The sequence below is a fragment of the Scleropages formosus genome, chromosome 16, assembly GCF_900964775.1.
Source record: "Scleropages formosus chromosome 16, fSclFor1.1, whole genome shotgun sequence".
Taxonomy (NCBI): Eukaryota; Metazoa; Chordata; class Actinopteri; order Osteoglossiformes; family Osteoglossidae; genus Scleropages; species Scleropages formosus.
The window spans coordinates 1939536-1956691 of NC_041821.1; the positions used below are offsets into that span (position 1 = coordinate 1939536).

The window sequence follows — 17156 nt, forward strand, 5'->3', positions numbered from 1 at the left end:
AACCCAGGAGACTCACAACTCCTGCTCCATGTCAGAAAAGGAGAAGACTTGGAACAAAAGTAACCGTCGAAGATGTTCACAAGGGCATTGGCTGCTGCACGTTTCTGGGTTCTGGGATGATCGGAGGGGTCGTGGTGAATTCCAGGAAATTCTGCACTCAACCCACCATCAAAAGGATTGTGCAAAGCATTATTAGTATATCTATATATGATTATGCTGTGTATTTCTTTTTTTTAACATTTGTTTTCTCTCGCTTCCGTTTGTGGCGGAACAAACATGACCAGCGTTTACCCTCCGAGCCAATAGAGGGCAGTAAAGAGTAGGAGTTTTAGACTGCCTAAATTCAGCTCACTTGCACAGTGTTTACAGCTCGCGTCTGGTGTTCCCGGGTGCCAGCGATCAGCAACAAGATGAGCAACGTCAAATTTTTATTCTGATGAATGAGTTTCTGGAGATCTTTATTTTTTAATGTAGCTCAGGGATAAGCATATTTAAATGTTTTACAATGTAAGGCTATATCCAAGACTTTCCCAGAAGCTACCCAGTGAATAAATGGAGTGATATTTGTATTACGAAGCTCTTATTGTCACTTGTAGGTAAAAGTGACTTTGGTTACAGACAGACTTCCAGCCCGGTTGCGTTCGTAAATCGCATTTCCCACCGTGTTCACAAAGGAACAGGTGATGAACGAGTCACAAGTGCACAGTTTGCATCCGGTCTCTCAAAGTGCGGATACTGACAGTGCTGAATAAGCCCCTCTTTCTAATTGTGCTGTTCTACATGTTGGCAGCGATCGCAGGCCGCCAGAAGGACGTGCGGCCTTTCATCGTTTGCCCGATGGATTTTTACACATCCCTTCTGCAGCTTTGTGGAAGCTGCGAGGTTCAGTACCCGGCCGTCTAATTGACCTCGTTTGACATTCATGCAGCTTCCACGACTGGTATTACCCCCCTGCAGCGTGCCGGCCGGAGCCCCATTCGTCTCGAAACGGCGCCTCCCACAACGCGCCCACTGGCCTTGTCACCCGCACTATTGATACTCTCATTAGGTGCCACTAACAGGAAGCAGCTCATGCGTGTCCTCTGGGCGTATCATTCACAGGAGGACAATAATGAGCAGCTTCGGCTCGGGAAGAAACATGGCTTCCGGGGGCAGCTTCATCTTTTGTGTGAGAAGATAAACAGCAAAAATGAAACTGTCTTCTGCGCTAAGTTACGATGCAGTCACTGAAGGGTGGAATGCTAATTAAAATTCAAGTAAAATTGCTTTTAAATATGTAAAGTCATGCTCGCTCCCACACTTTGGACAAACGATTTATTTGCATTTTCATACGGCTTGGCTTTTTGTCCTTTTTCCAGCGTCCCTCGGGCGAGGAGCGAATCTCGCTCGAAAATCGGAAATGCGTTCTGGAGAGGAAGCCTGCTACTTATTTCTGTCGTTCCGGCACTGGGTCTGCGTCAGGGAGAATGCATCGTTAGCGCGGACGTGATTGACGGGCGGCTGACAGGGCGCCCGCGCCGACAGTGACGCTGACAGCTCCGTTTGAGCGGCGGCGGCAGCGCAATGGCGCGGGGCGCCCGGAGAACCGCGGCCTTGTTAACGCTTAAAATCAGATTTGTGGAATCGCTCCTCGTTGTCTGATTTGCACATGAATATTTTGTCCTTCCTCCAGCTGAACGCTGGCCAGGCCTCTCCACCGGCACGGGTTTCGCCAGTTGGGCTGAGTGTGAATGTCGACGCTCCCCTTCCTGTTGGGCACGAGAGGCTTCGCTAACAGCCTCGTGAATAAAATTATCACCGTGTCAGGTGGAGGCCTGGAACCGCAGTGGCGGCGGCGCCGTCGCCGTCCTCCATCCTCCATCCCCAGCGTATCTAATTCTGGCTTGCAGCAACAATAACTGACATGTTTCTCCCCTTTTTTTCTGTAAACATTGACGTGTTTTTCCATTTTAAATTGGTTTATACCATTTTAGTTCTGATGTAAGGCTTCAGAGAGAAACAATTCAAATAATACCATATTTTCATCATTAAGATGTGTTGCTTCTGTGGCAGCAGCAATGTGCAGCTTTTCATAATGATTTATAATGTGTGACCGTCTCACATGCCATCCTTCTTGTGCATGAGGAAATATAATTTTATATTTCAGTAGCTTTTTTTCTTTTCACACTTGAGCATTATCTGCTTTGAGAAACATCTCCAGATTATACAAATGAATCCCAAATTACCAGGCAGTATGAAAAGGTGCTTATGCAATTATTTATTCTTTATTTATTCAAATAAATTGCTACTAAGGGTAAAGTGTTTCAGCCTCACTAGTTGGAATTTTTGAGAACCCTCTCCTCGAAACTTGGAAAATGTTGTGACATATAAGTGAAGGTTAAGGACGGCGTGGGACAAATGGCTTGGACAGCGTTACGCAGCCGTCCACGAGGGCAGCGGAGACGGAGCCTCGGCCTCGTGTAAGCGGCCACAGCCGGCCTTTGTCTCCCCAGCGGTTCGAATCGGACCGGCTTCCCACCCGAGTTCGTTGCGTTAATAATTCAGGACGTCATGGGAGAGCCTTCAAAGGCCAGGAACCGGGCTTCCGCTGCCGTCGGCTGGACTGTCCTTGGGGGGACGGGTCTCGGACAGCACGCAACAAAGACACCGTGTGCAAGCGGAGCCCCCGTCCCGCCGTGCTGCTCCGAGATCCTGTTGGACAGCAAATTCCCCTGTTTATTTGTTTATTTGTTTGCTTGTAATTACATTGTGCTTTTGTTAGGTTTCTTTATTACGTGCGTTTCGCCGCTTATCTTCCCGGGTGAATTTCTGGATTTAAGCAACTGAAAAAAGTTCTTATTATCAGTCTTTATTTATCTGATGCCTTTCTCCAAAGCAACCCGCAATTTTGGGTTTCAAAAGTAAATTAAATACAGTGATTTACACTGGTATATTTAGGAGTTACTATCTCGATCAACAGTACTGCAGTGGGAGTTAGGATTTGAACCGCAGTTTCAATGGTTAGAGTTGCTGCCTTTGGACCCAAAGGTCGGAGGTTCGAGTCTCTGCTTCCCCAAATTGCTCCAGTAAAATTACCCAGCTGGGTAAAAGGGTAAATAACTGTAAGTAGCTGAACACTGCAAGCTCCTTTGGAGAAAAGTTCTCGGAGCAGATTTTCTCCACACGGTTAAATGAATTTGCCGTGTTGTGTCATTTTCTTCAATGGTCCCATGAGTCTTTATTCCGTGTTTACCTTGTTGTCATTGTGCTCAGTGACCTCTGCGAACCGGTGACCGGGGACACGAGTTGTGTTGCTGGGAATCGCGTACGTTGGGTTGCCGCACACGTGAAGTCGAATGACTGCATAATGAGCAAAAACGCCTTCTTTCCGAGTTAATAAGAGCGCAGATGGAAGAAGGTGTCATTTCCATTGTATGGGGCCCCTTATATGAGGGCTCAAGTGTAGCAAAACAGAGGAATCGTACAAGAGGCAACGGGCAGCACGGCGGACGTATGCGGTACCTGCTTCAGGAAGCGTGTCGGCCGCATCGACCCGTGACGGCGGTTCACCGATCGGCTGCAGACTCTCTGCGTGGTTTCGGAGAACAATCTTCAGCAGAGCTCATCGATGGCGGCACGCATACGGTGTCAACTATCGATTCCCAGGCGCTGAGATCCTAGCGCTCGTGGGATTCACGTAAGTCGCCACACGAGGTTAAACTGCCGCCTGTTTACAGCGGTAATCGAAGGTTTTGCCACAAATTCGGCTAATCTGAAGCCAGACGGGAAGGCAACGGAACGCCGGCCGCCACGCCGTTGCCATGGCGATCCACAACATAACTGGAAATCAAACGTTAAGGAGGTTTGATTGTACGTCTGCATTTAAATGACAAAAGTCCTGAACCTCATCGAGACTCTGTTGTTTGGCTTCTTATTATTTGTTCACAGAGCTTTCTGGAAGTTTCCGAGTGGCGCGCGGAGCCGCCGTCCCGCCTTTTGTCAGTCGCAGCCTTGCCAAAGCGGCGGATTCCTGTTTACGGAAGCGTGGCGGTGAACAAGGTTCAGAAATAACAGCGATAAAATAATTGAGAGAGTGTGTGTGTGTGTGTGTGTGTGTGTGTGTGTGTGTGTATCTTTTTAAATAAATTCTCCAGCTTTGGACGGTTTCTCTGTAAATTAGCTTATGACATGTCGGGGTTTTGGCCGGCTGCTCGCCGCTCCTTGGCTCTGATCCCCGACTGACACAAAGGGCCGTTGGCGCCGGTTCCTGGCTCGGTCGCGGGGCACAAAGAGCACATTGGTGTGGTGCAGCCCCCCCGACCCCGGAAGGGCTCTGACAGCGGCTCGGAGCGGCCGCACGACCCGGCCTTCGGGGGATGGACAGCGCCACCGCGGGGACGCCCGTGCTGCGCTCCGCGTGTCGCCGTTCGCCCGCTGCGCCGCGCTGGCGGCTCTCAGCGTGGTGCCACTTGGGTAGAGCATGTTTGTATTGGCTGGAGAATGTTCTGGAACTTAGTACTTTGGCTTTACGCACCGTTTGCGTTTTAAATGCACTTTGACGGTTAAGGGACTCTCCGCAGATTGTTGTTGGGAAAACGGCTGCGGTGTTTGGAGTCGTGACCTTGCTGTACAAAGGCTGCACTTGATCAAGGTACTCACCCTGAATTGATACAGTTAAAATTACCCTGGTGCACAAATGGGTAAATCGGTGTAAGTCACCCTGGAGAAAAGTGTGAGCTGTGAAAACAAATAAATAAGGTGTTCGGTACTAATACCAGGATCATGTATCCTATGGAAGGATGTTGCTGCAAAGCCTTCTCTGGACTCGAACCCGAGGCCACGTGAATATAGCGTAGGTGTTTAGTGCCCCTTGCTGTTCCCCACTCCGCACGCCGCGAGGTGGGACTCCGTCGACGGCCTTTCTTTGTTCCCCTCCGAACCGTCGCTCGAGGGCCTTCTCTCCCTCGCCCGGTCCTGCCTCCGCTTGACACGGTGATGCTCTCGTAGGCCACACCTGACGGGGCTTTACCGCTTCAGGTGTCTTTGCTCTTCTCCTGTTTGTGTTTCTGAGTGGCTCCGCTGCCCAGAGGTGGGACGGTCCTCAGAGACGTCAGGCTCAGACACGCGCGCGCACGCCGGACGTCTGCACGTAACTCTTTTCTGCGCTCAGCTCAGAAGTGAGATTTACTCTCAAAAGAGCTTATTGGTACTAAATGTCCTTCCATTTCACTGGTTCGTCGCTGTCAAAGTCTTGGATGTAGCTGTAATACACGGAAGTACTTTGTAAGAACGGTATTGTACTTTGAGCTGTATTGAAATCAAAACTACGATATAACACCACACGTTTAAAATTACTGCATGTAAAAATCCAGTCTTCACAAACTGCAAATCAGTGCTCCTTGTTGACTGATTTCGTCACGTAAATATGTGAACCGTTCCTCGTCTCGCTAGCGATCGGTGACAGGAACACCAGACGGGACTTGTGAACGCTGTGGCAGTGAGTTAAATTAAGGTGGTGCCGTACCCGAAATCTCGGCGTGCTCTTTACTGCCATCTAGCGACTCGGAGGGTAAACGCAGGTCACGTTCATATCGGAAAACACCGTATGAATAAAATGCAATTAAAAATAAATTTAGGAAAAAAGGAAAATGTTTGTATCTTTGGAAATCCGTAACTCGACTTTGTACGACAAGGAGACGGTGCGCTTCTAGACCCGTATCAGGTGGGATTTATACTCGCGCTGTTTTAAACACGCTCTTGACCACAGAGGACTGATCTCCGTCTCTATGGACGTCGAGTCCCGAAGCGTAAGACGCGCGGTGGAATCCGAGACAGAGAAGGTGTGTGGAAGAGGGCAGCGCGTGCTGTATTATTAATGGCACCTGCTTCCTTTGTTTCCTTTCGTTCCCCCACCCCGTGTCCCCCGGGGCTGCAGAACATGCTGGCGGAGAAGGTGGAGCAGATGATGGAGTGGAGCTCCAGGCGCTCCGTCATCCGCATGAACGGAGACAAGTTCCGGCGCTTCGTCAAGGCACCTCCGCGCAACTACTCGGTGGTGGTGATGTTCACGGCCCTGCAGCCTCAGAGGCAGTGCTCCGTGTGCAGGTAGTCCCTCGGCGCGCACACACTCATACGCGCTCGCACGCACACGCTGAGTGGGGCTCCTATAGTCACAGGCTCTTTTATACATCTACACTCGGGCCGCTTTGGGGCACCGGGGGCGCAGCGGTTACAGCTGTCGGTTTGTACTTGAAGGACCTCGGTTCGAATCCCACCTAGCGCTGTACTACCCTTGATCAAGGTTCTTAACCTGAAGCGATGCAGTAAAAACTACCCAGGTGCATAAATGGGTAGATCGGTGCGAGTACCTCGACATTCTGCGTCACTTTGGAGGGAATTCTAAGACCAATAAACATATGTAAATTTATTTCTTTCTGCGTCTGCGCACTTAGGGATCCGTTTGGCCCTCGGACCCGAGATCCTAGATCCCCCGCACCGCCGATTTTGGGAACCCTTCTTTAAAACAAAGAGCTGCTCCAATTTGGGAGGACCTCTCTGCCTCCTGCTGAGCTCTAATGATTCTTTAATGGTCTTCTGTCTTCGGGGAGGAGAGTCAATCTTTCTGTGTTCAGGGTGGCCCCCGATATCGTTTTAAAAATGCATTAATGTTAACAGAGGAAGACGCGCCGTGTTCGCGGGAAATGCCACTCGGGGTCACGCGGGTCGCCGTCTCAATGCGGGGCGTCCCGCTGATGGATGGGGTTGGTCGCGCGCCGTCTCCTTGGCGACGTCTTCCGCTCATTTGCATAGCAGCGTCCCCGTCCCGCTGACGGCGGCGTGAGGGCGAAAGCGGCTCCCGACCGCACCGCGGTACGGAACCGTTTCCAGGCGCTTCCCATCGCTCCACCTCGACTGTGGCACCTGCATCAATAATGAAGCGAGACAGAAGGCGAACGTGAGTCATACATTAAAGGATGTTAACATGTAAATTTAAATAGCAGTTGTCCCAACAGAACAAGTGTTTTGTATCATGTCTTATTAATGTTCTCTCCACTTTTCTTTATCTATTTTTCATTGATGTGCTGCCGCCCTGGCGGTGCGCCGCTCACGCGTTCCGCTCGTGGACCCAGGGCTTTCGTGCCGGTGTCACGGGCGGATCCTGCCGGGCTCGGGTGCGAGCGCTCGCTCCTGCCTCGCGTCTCGCGGCCGTCGGCTCAGTCGGAGAGCGAAGCACCTGTTTTGCGGGTAGAAACCGCAGCGTTCGCTCCGTACGAGTCACCGAAAAGGAACGCGATGTAAGAAGAGGGCGTCGCTGTGGAGAAGGGCGTCTGCTGAGTAAATATATTTAACTGTACAAAATCCACCGTTACACATGTGCTCTGTTGAAACCTGCTCTGCTTCATCGATTTTCTGCTTTGTTGACATGTATCGGTCCAAAGGTAGATGGTAGGCGGTGGTGTTGCACAGCCCCCCCGGGCCCCTCGTAGTGGGACAGGTGGACTCGTTGGGGTGTCTGTCCCATGGGCAGGCGCACAGTGAACTGAGGTCAAACGTTGAGTGAAGAAATTCGACGGAAACGACGACGCCATCGGAGTAAAGAAATGCCACCGATTGCATCACCTGCGTTTTTCTTCTGAAATCATTTTCTCGGACCGTTGCGTACGTAGCCCTCCCTTGGCGTGACGCCCGCGTAAAGTGCACCTACGCTCCGGGCAACCAAACCCAGCGCGTCAGTGTCACACCCTTCTCTCTCCAGGACGGCTACGTGCAAGACGTCCTGTATGGGGCGTAAAAAACACAAAACGCAAGTTTTCACACCCTAACATGAGAAAATTAATAATAAACATTTGCGTTTTAACAATAGAGCCCATTATGCCAGTGTGTTTTCGCTAAGAGGCGCCAGCGTGGTGAGCGGAAGGCAGACTCTGTGTGTGCGCGTGTGTGCGCGTGGGGGGGCTCTGCACGCTTCCCGCCGTGTTTTTCCCTCTCACCCCTGAGGAAACCTGGCTGCGACCCCAAGTCCTGCTGGTCCCGCGAGGAGCCCTCATTAATCACATTATTATGGGACAAATAGGAATGGGCGCCGACTCTGACGTGCCAACTGACTAATGCGCAAGTAGACGAAATTGATGACCAGGTCCGGCGCTCGGAGCCCCCGTCGCGGCTTTTAATTAAAGCTTCATTGGGACAAAGAAGTTACAAATACACACTAAATCTCTCCTTCATGTAGCTGTTGTTTCTGTTATAATTAAATGCATTTCTCACTGTCAGCTGAGCGGCGAACGAGCTTGTTTAGCTCATATAGGAGGCGCATTTAGCGCTCGGGATTAAACAAGGCCAAGAGCGCTGCCCTTTCCGCTCTGATTTACGCCGCCGCCCAAAAAAAGTGACGTTCGCACCTCGGAACGAAGACGAATGTGAGAATATGAAAGAGCGCAGAAATATAGACATTTACCAAAACTCGCAATGACATTTTCGTTCCTTCCCCCACCGAGTCGCCCTTCGAACGGGGAGCCTATTAGGGGAGAAGTGCGGCTCCGGCGGACTTAGTTTCTCCAGCAGAGTTTTGTTTAATTTCTCGTTTAATTGGTTATTTTTCCCGCGCGTTAACGGGCAGAATGGCTGTTTTTGTTGCCTCTTTTGCCAGGTGGCAATTAAAGGGGCCGACGTCTCTGGCGCGGTGCGCATCCCGTCATTATCTCTCCGCTGTGAAGCGGGCCGCTCGGTCCGGACCCGGCGCTCGCCGCACTTCGCCGCCTCATTAATGCCCTTTGCTCATAGCCCTCTGCTCCCCCGTCCAACAGGCAGGCCAACGAAGAGTACCAGGTTCTGGCCAACTCGTGGCGCTACTCCTCCGCCTTCTCCAACAAGCTCTTCTTCACCGTGGTGGACTACGACGAAGGCGCCGACGTCTTCCAGCAGGTAGCCGTCTCCGAGACCCGTCTGCACGGGGGGTCGGGGTGGCTCGTGTCTCCGATGGGCGAGAGATCTAGGTGAAAACGCAAAGGAATGCGTGAGTAACCCAAATGAAGACGCCGGAGAGCGCGAGGGCAGTAGCCGACTCGGAGTGCAGGGGAGCGACATTCGGAAGCTGTAGTCGTACCGCAGACGACCTTCCCCAAACCCCTCCTTTTCCTCTTTATATGTAGCAAAAAAAAAGTGCACAGAGGCATATTTGACCAGCTGATGCTCATTTTCGAATGGCGCCTTCAAGGCCAAGCTCCCATACGTGCGGAAGGTGGGCGGAGATGCTGAGCCGAACGCTCGCTTTCCCACAATCCCCCTGACTCCTTGCGATGGAGCACATCCCCGAGCCCAGCTGGAGCCGCTGGGCTGTTGAAAAACCGTGAACTCTTTATTTCACACCATTCCTGTTCAGCTGGTACATCTTATTACAGCGCGTACCCGCTTGATTTCGGGCTTTCTGGGAAATGGAAATTAAAAGCGATGCTTTGGCTCAACCCTGATGGAAAGGCGCACGTGTGTTTGGGATCCAGGCCGCCGCTCTACGCTGCAGGTACCACCCCAAGCAGGTAATAGATGCTCTACATCCAACCAGCTGTGATGCAGCGGGAGACTCGACGCAGTTGTAACAGTATCAATATATTCCCAATGAAACTGTTTTTAAAAAAAAAAAAAAAAAAAAACGCTCACGATTTTGTCAGCTAATTTTTTAACTGCAAAAATTCTCTATTTCGTTCTATATTTAGTGCACTTCTCCATGGGAGTAGCAGAGTGTGACAGTGAAAACATTTCAGTCCGTGCATCATGTTAATGCAGGTATTACTGGTGAATGCTTTCATAAAATGAAGCAGATGGGGTGCTGAACACTGTTTATTATCATCCTTAAGTATAGTTAAAGTAAACGCTCTTCTCTGCTCGTAATTATACAATTAGGGCTGAGGTTTGAAATGACAGGTAATTAAACGCCGATCGCTTTCCTCCCTTTCTTTGTTTTGAGTCACGCGCGGAATTACAGCGGATGATTCACGGCGCACACGGACACGTGCGTCGGCATCTTTGATGCAATTAAAGGAAATAAAGCGGTAATAACGGTGCCATTGTGCCGCATGTGGAAAAACGTGACCTTTTCTGTCGCCGTTTCCGGTTGTGGCGAGAAGCACGGAGGAGACTCGTCGAGTTGGCCCAAAGGGCCCCGGGTTCGGTGCTCTCCGCTGGAGCTGATGATCGGTGCGACTCTCGCGATGCAAAGTGGTGTGATTTAATGTGTGAAATCTCACCGGGGGTCCGTTTCAGCGGCGCGCGTCCGTTTACCTTGATTTTACTTTTCGGAGGCTATGAGATTGCTGGCTGTTTCAGGTTTTGACGTGTAGCATTATCCCCCCACCTCCCCTCCCCATCCCTTCCCGCTCCTCTGGTCCGCAGCTCAACATGAACTCCGCCCCCACCTTCATGCACTTCCCGCCGAAGGGGAAGCCCAGGAGGGCGGACACCTTTGACCTCCAGCGGATCGGCTTCGCTTCGGAGCAGCTGGCAAAGTGGATCGCGGACAGAACGGACGTACAGGTGGGAGGGGCGTCGGCGCGGCGCCGCCGAGAAGAAATCACACTTTACCAGACACTGCGATAGCGAACACAAGTGTCCCTGTGCAGTGGCTAATAAAAAGTGTCTTGGAATAATAGCCAATAAAAGAATCCCAGAGTAATAAACAAGGGACGGACCCCGAGTAACGGTCATGTTTATGGGCCGCTGATGCGCGGCCTCGTAGCGCAGTAAACCCGGCAGCCGCCTCGCCGCCCTGCGCCTGCCTTTGTTTTTCCACGATGAGATGAGGACCCCGGGTGCTGGAAAGACCCCCTTGGGGAACGCAAAGGCCTGGTTTTGACGCTCTAATTGGACCCCGCAAGACGGGCTTCGGCGCCGCGTCCCTTTCGCCGCTCGGAGAGGCGGCGAGAGATGTGGCCGCCGTTGCCGGGACGGGCGCGGAGGCGGAAGCGCTTCTGAGGCCGTGTCGTCTGTTGGCTGCGTTGCAGATCCGCGTGTTCCGGCCGCCCAACTACTCGGGCACCATCGCCCTGGCGCTGCTGGTGTCGCTGGTCGGAGGCCTGCTCTACCTGCGGAGGAACAACCTCGAGTTCATCTACAACAAGACGGGATGGGCCATGGCCGCCCTGGTACGCTGCGTGGCGGGGGTCACCGACGACTTCTCTTTGTTAGAGTTTGTTTATTAGCACGCCAGTCCTTACACCACACCCGGAGGTTACCGGTGTAAATGCACGCAGCTTGCGTCGTACACTGGCCGTGACGATGGGCAAGACTGTAGAGCTCTTGAACCCCCTTTAAAAATGTCCTTAAATAAATTCTCTTTTTTGCGCTGAGAACAGATCCCCTTTCACATGGAGCCAGGTCATAGTGGTAATACCGTAGTAATATTTTCCTTTTAGCATTAGCTTAGTTTCAAGGTTATTTTCAAGGCAGGACTACCGACGGACCCCCTGCTCTGGATGCAGCGCCAGTTATATTTAGACATGATTTCCCAAATCCGTGCGAAACGTCGTTCCTTCCGCCGAACGACTGCCGCAGCTCTGCTGTCCGCTGGGGGAAAACGCGAAGAAGTCCGATGGTTATGAAGGTTTTACTTCGCGTTAAGGGCGAGTTCGCCGTGGGGCCGACTGCTGGGAGGAGGGGTGTGCTCAGCTGCGTCCCCTTTGACCCTCTGGTCTCCCCCCCAGTGCGTGGTGTTTGCCATGACCTCGGGTCAGATGTGGAACCACATCCGCGGACCCCCTTACGCCCACAAGAACCCGCAGAACGGACAGGTGGTGAGTACAGCCGCCCCCCAGTTGTTTTCCTGCTGGTTTCTCTCTGACGTATGCATTCTGGGAACAGAACAGCCCGTAGTGCCAGTAACAGTGCCGTTGTCTACAGGTACCACTACACACACACACACACACACACACACACACACACACACACACACACACACACACACACATTTTCAGAACTGCTTGTCCCATACGGGGTCGCGGGGAACCGGAGCCAACCCGGCAACACGGGGCGTAAGGCCGGAGGGGGAGGGGGGACACCCAGGACGGGACGCCAGTCCACCGCAAGGCACCCCAAGTGGGACTCGAACCCCAGATCCACCGGAGAGGAGGACCCCGGTCCAACCCACTGCACCACCGCACCCCCCCAGATACCACTAATACATGGTAATTTACTGTATTTACAAAGCAGCAGGTGGGAAGAGAGCAGAGACGCCCTCGCTTCCTGGTCCTTCGGCCATCAGCGACGAAGGGGGGAGCAATGATCAGATGAATTATAGTCTGAGAATCTCCTCTGCGCTGGATTTCTCAGTCTATGCCTCCTTTACCTTGTTCTCCGTTACATTTCTTCTCCTTTACCTCTTTAAACATCTGACTCGGCTGCTTTCGTTTCCGAGCCAGCTTTCTCAACCGCTGCGCCTCCTGCTGCTGTGAGGTGTCTGCTCAGCAGGGCCGCGTCCCTCTTGTGTGTCTCCAGCTGACACAGAGAGGCGAACGTGACCGGCGTTCCTCGCTTTACAGCCCGAATTGGATTTTTTCCCAGAGAAGCTGAGATTTATTTCGGCCTCCAGATCCACGCAGTCGGCGGTAATTCCGTCATACTCCATCAGAAAACAACTCAAGGAGTCCTTGAAGTTATTGATCAGCATCTAACTATGCAAGAAGAAGATAAAGGGAAAAAATCCTGCTTGCATTGATGGTTCCGCCATAAATCACATGCTTATAAAAAAGACAGAAAGGCACAAGGGGGGGAAAAATGCGCAAAAAAGCATCACTGCAGGACAATTAAGATGCAAACAGGAAGTGGAATGCGTAATAAATTCTTAAGCAGACCTTAATGAGACTCGTTTATGGACTTCATATGGGCCGTGGGGTAATTTGTGTCATGTGCCGGGGTGGCGTTGGGCGGCTCCGCACCCCGTTGGGGGCGGGGGGGTATGGAGCCAGCAGCACTTCAGAGTCCCCTGAAGAAGCAGGAAGCCCCATGAATTATTCAGGCGCGAACATCGATCTCGGAGACACAAACAAAGCGCTAACAATGTCTTGGATCGGAGATTGAAGGCCCTCGACATCTGCTCCAGACGCGGCGTTCCGGCGGTACGCTCTGCAATGTGCTCTGCATGCGGGAGTGCGTGTCCAGGCGCATCTAAACAAGCGGAGTGGAGGAAGAACGCCACATTGCCTGTTTACCACCCTAAATATTGACCTGTTTTTTTTCTATAACACCCGGAAACTGCGGCAATGACCGGTGTGGAAACCCTCCACCTGTCCATCGCAGCGTTGGGTCAATTCTCAGCAGTGAGCGAGGACTGTCATGGGGGAGTGGTATGAGTATTTCTCGCACTAGCCTTGTGGTTGTGATAATAAACTTCATTTTATACGGCACGTTTAAAAGCCGCTTCTCAAGGTGCTTCTCACTAAGAAAGATACAGAATAATAACACGAGCAGATTTACAGTAAATTACAATAAAACACCAGTGAAGTGAAACAGAATGTTTATAATACAGATAATAAAAGAAATGATGAGAGGAAGGGAAAAGAAAGGAAGCGCGCAATTGTCGCTTGAACATGTGGGTCTTCGGTCCGGATTTAAAGGCGCCTCGAGTAGAAGACGTGTTGTCATGAGAAACATGCAAATAATAAGAATTTCGAAGTGGAAAGAGAGGACGCTCCATTATGTGTAATGCTTTATAGGGAGGGTTTTGAGGCGGTCTCGAACCCTTGCCGGAAGGCAGTGCGGGGGTTCGCCAGCGCGGGTCTCGGCCGGGTTCCCGCTGCCAGGTTGCGAACGCGCACCGTGAGGGGAACCCGCAGCGGTGCCCAGCGGGCCGAGAGGAAGCCCGAGAGCTCCGCGATGTGGTAAATGGATCTTTTGCACCCCTGCCGCGAGGAGGAAGCTGCAGCAGCTGGGCCACGCCCACCTGGAGAGAGCGGATCTCGCAGAAAGCCGGAGCTGTGGTTTCCATCGATTGGAGAAGGGAGTCCGTTCGAGTTACATCCTGTCGGAAACATTTGAGACGTTCCGTCCTTTCTGCCTTTGCAACGCGTGTCCGTTGCGGTGGCGCCCATATCGCAGTAAAACCCGGTAACCCGGGGATATTTTTATTTTACTTTATTTTTTATTTTTGACTGCAGCAGACCTTCTGCAGTGCTGAGGAAATATTTCTGTGAGGCGCAGGAAATCATTCCCAAAAAAACATCACAGTTTGTTGCTTTGCAGGACGGTCTGATTGTCATTTCGGGGTGTGCATCCAGGTGTGAAATTAAAAAAAAAAAAAAAAAAAACCTCTTGATTTCTGAACTAAATGCTACATTTGCATGAAATAATATTTCTTTTGCCGGAATATAAGAGGAGGCTCCCCAACCCCCCATCCCCCCATGCGGATCTTCCTCCTCGTCGGAGTCACGGAGCTGCAGTTATTTTTCCTCTAATGGAAGCGGAGGAGGTTTGACAGGTTCCTCAGTAGGTTTGCCATGTCATCGTTTGGGTTTTAGATAAGCTCCTTTCATTGGACCAAATGACAGGGCGATAAGATGTTTAATCCCCAGCGCTGGACCTGCGCGCAGTTTAATTACGAGATGACAACATTTCACACGCGTGGGGAATACGCGCCGTGCCCGTAGAGCTCACCGGCGTTTCTTTAAAGAACGGATACGCTCACACCTTCCGCCGGATCTGTGTACCGCAAGGAGCGGAACCGGGACAGACGTAATCGGATACATATAATGTAGCACAGGGCCTATTTTCAGAACGTAGACCAAGAGAGAAGTAGGCCACAGTGATCGTAAAAGACAAAATAAGACTGCCTTTGTTTTATCTTCATGGTCAGTGAAACAGATGAGTGAGGAAGGGGGAAGAACATCACATGCAGGGTGTTTGGATGTGCGCTGAGAACCCTTGATGCCTTAAGGGTTTTTTCCTTTTTTTTTTTTCCTTTTTTTGTATACACAAACCTTAGAATCATGGTTGGGTACAGAGGTCTGTTTGTAACTCGTCTTGTTCGTAACTCATTTTGTTCGTAACTCAAAATTAATTTCTACCACTAAGTTCCAGTTTTTTAAAAGCTTAATGCAGATGTCTCTTAGTTTATTTGCTGTTTACGTTTTGTAAAATCTCAGCTATTGCTGTAATAATTCTCAAAGTAAGATTTTTAACAAGGTTTTTTTTTTTTTTTTTAATTACAAGCTTTAATCTATATTGAAATTAAACAAATTTTAAATTACCAAAAAGAAATCATCTCTGCACACTCCCATTTAATGCCAGTTGTTGACCAATTCATCCCATAAATATATTCAACATTCCTCATCCTCTTATTGATGACAGTCACTCAGGAACACCAGACAGAAGTTGTAAACACTGTGGAAGTGAGTTGAATTGAGGCGGTCCCAGACTCCTCTTCTGTTTGGGTGCTCTTTACTGCCCCCTGTCGGCTCTGCGGGTGAGCACAGGTCTCATTTGCTCCGCAGCAAACAAATCTGAGAAAACGAAATTAAAACTAAGCTGAAAAATCTAAATGTCTTAAATTCATTACTCGGCGCAGCGCGGGACCCGGTGTGTTTTGGGGGTATACTCTTTAAAATGATCACGGTAGGAGGCTGAAGGACGTAATGAAAATGAGTATCGGTATCTTTGTCCAACCCTTTGCTGGGATATTTTTAATAAAAGCTATCGTACTGAATGATGGCACGATCATGGTACTTTCTGTGCGCTCCGAGGTGACACTGGGATATATTTGTATTGCGTTTTGACAGCAAAGAGCTCCATAATTGCCTCAAATGGAGTGAGAACTGCGTCCTTCATCACGCCACCGTTTAGGAGCCACTTTAATTTCATGAGACAGATAAAAGCGAGGCGGCATGCAAAGCAGGTGCGCACGCACTTCCCCGCGAGCTCTTCCTCTCAGCCGCCTTCTCCCAGCATCTGGGTCCCAGCTGTTTGTCAGAGGATGAGTCGGCGTGTAAAATAAAGCGCGGCCCTCGGAGCCCCCGACCTGCTCTCGTCCCCGCGTCCGCTCTCCTGCGACTCCAGGTGTGTCGCCGTCGCGTGGGCGGTACCGCGCCGCGGGCCGAGGGGGACTCGATCGATGATGCAGCGCAACGTGGCGAACGCCGTCGGCGTGTGCCGCACGAGCCGGGTCCTTTTCTCCGGCAACGTTAACGTGCCTCAAAAATAGAGCCTGACGTCCGTGGAAAATTGTCCTGAAAAGGTCAGAGCTGCCAGCGGCTCGGCGGCCACTCCTTCGTTCGACCTTCACTTTATCCTCCTCTGCGCCGTTTTTTCGTTCCGCTTCTTTGAGTTCTTCAGCGGCAGCTCGTCGTTCGCGTTTGAATAAATGAGTTTCACTCCAGAGCGCGACAAGTAACCGTCTCCTGTGGAGCTCTTGACATTTACACCGTCTGGCTGTAGAGGCCAGCAGGTAGCGCAGCGGTTACAGCTGCTTCCTCTGGACTCGGAGATCGCAGGTTTGAATACCGCCTCGTGCCGTAGCACCCTTGACCAAGCCACTTGCTTACCTTGACTTGTCCCAGTAAAGATTACCCTGCTGTGTACATGGGTAAATCAGTGTAACTAGCTAAACGCTGTTTCTTTGAAGAACCAGTTCAGCTTAATGAGTAAATGTAGAAACACACACACACACACACACACACACCACCCCCCAGATTTCTGAACAAACAGTGCCGTGCACCATAGTATCCATTCTGTAGCAGCGTTTTTTTTCTTTTTTTTTTTTTTTTTTTTTTTTTTTTTTTTTTAACTGCTGTTGTTCACTTGCATGTTTGGCCGTCCCAGGGAAGGGAAGGGCAGGGAAGGCCTCTGCCAGCGCTCCTGTCTCCGTGTCCTCTTGTCAATCCAGGTGGACACATCTGGCTCGAGGACTCATAGCTTCACACTCTTGAAAGTCGCAAAGTGTTGCTTTCTTACTCTTAATCTGTGAAATGGAAGGAAACCCTTGAAGAAGCGGCGGGAGATTAGAACACTGCTCCTAAATTGATTGCTGGAAGCCGGGAAGCTTTGCGTGGCAAGAAAAAGCTCGTCCTAATTTGTGATGGATGACAAAAGAGGTTCTTTTTTTTTTTTTGTCTTTCTGTGTTTTTTTTCCCGGGCGCTATCATGCTGATGCAAATATTACTTTTAGAGCAGTAGTTTTTTACATAGCAGGTAGATTAAGT

General features: G+C 50.8%; 1 protein-coding gene across 6 annotated transcripts in view; it reads left to right on the top strand.

The window, feature by feature from the left end:
• The window catches only part of tusc3 (tumor suppressor candidate 3), a 41650-nt gene that overhangs the window by 13287 nt on the left and 11207 nt on the right, over positions 1 to 17156 (top strand). For 5 of the 6 annotated variants that reach the window (XM_018735959.2, XM_018735964.2, XM_018735961.2 and 2 more), the window contains exons 2-6: positions 5915 to 6084; positions 8784 to 8901; positions 10366 to 10506; positions 10974 to 11114; positions 11673 to 11762. In XM_018735959.2, the coding sequence (XP_018591475.1) occupies positions 5915 to 6084; positions 8784 to 8901; positions 10366 to 10506; positions 10974 to 11114; positions 11673 to 11762 (660 nt within the window). Of the gene's footprint in view, positions 1 to 3583; positions 4039 to 5914; positions 6085 to 8783; positions 8902 to 10365; positions 10507 to 10973; positions 11115 to 11672; positions 11763 to 17156 lie in introns of those variants that run through there. The other variant, XM_018735963.2, reaches the window with a different exon arrangement.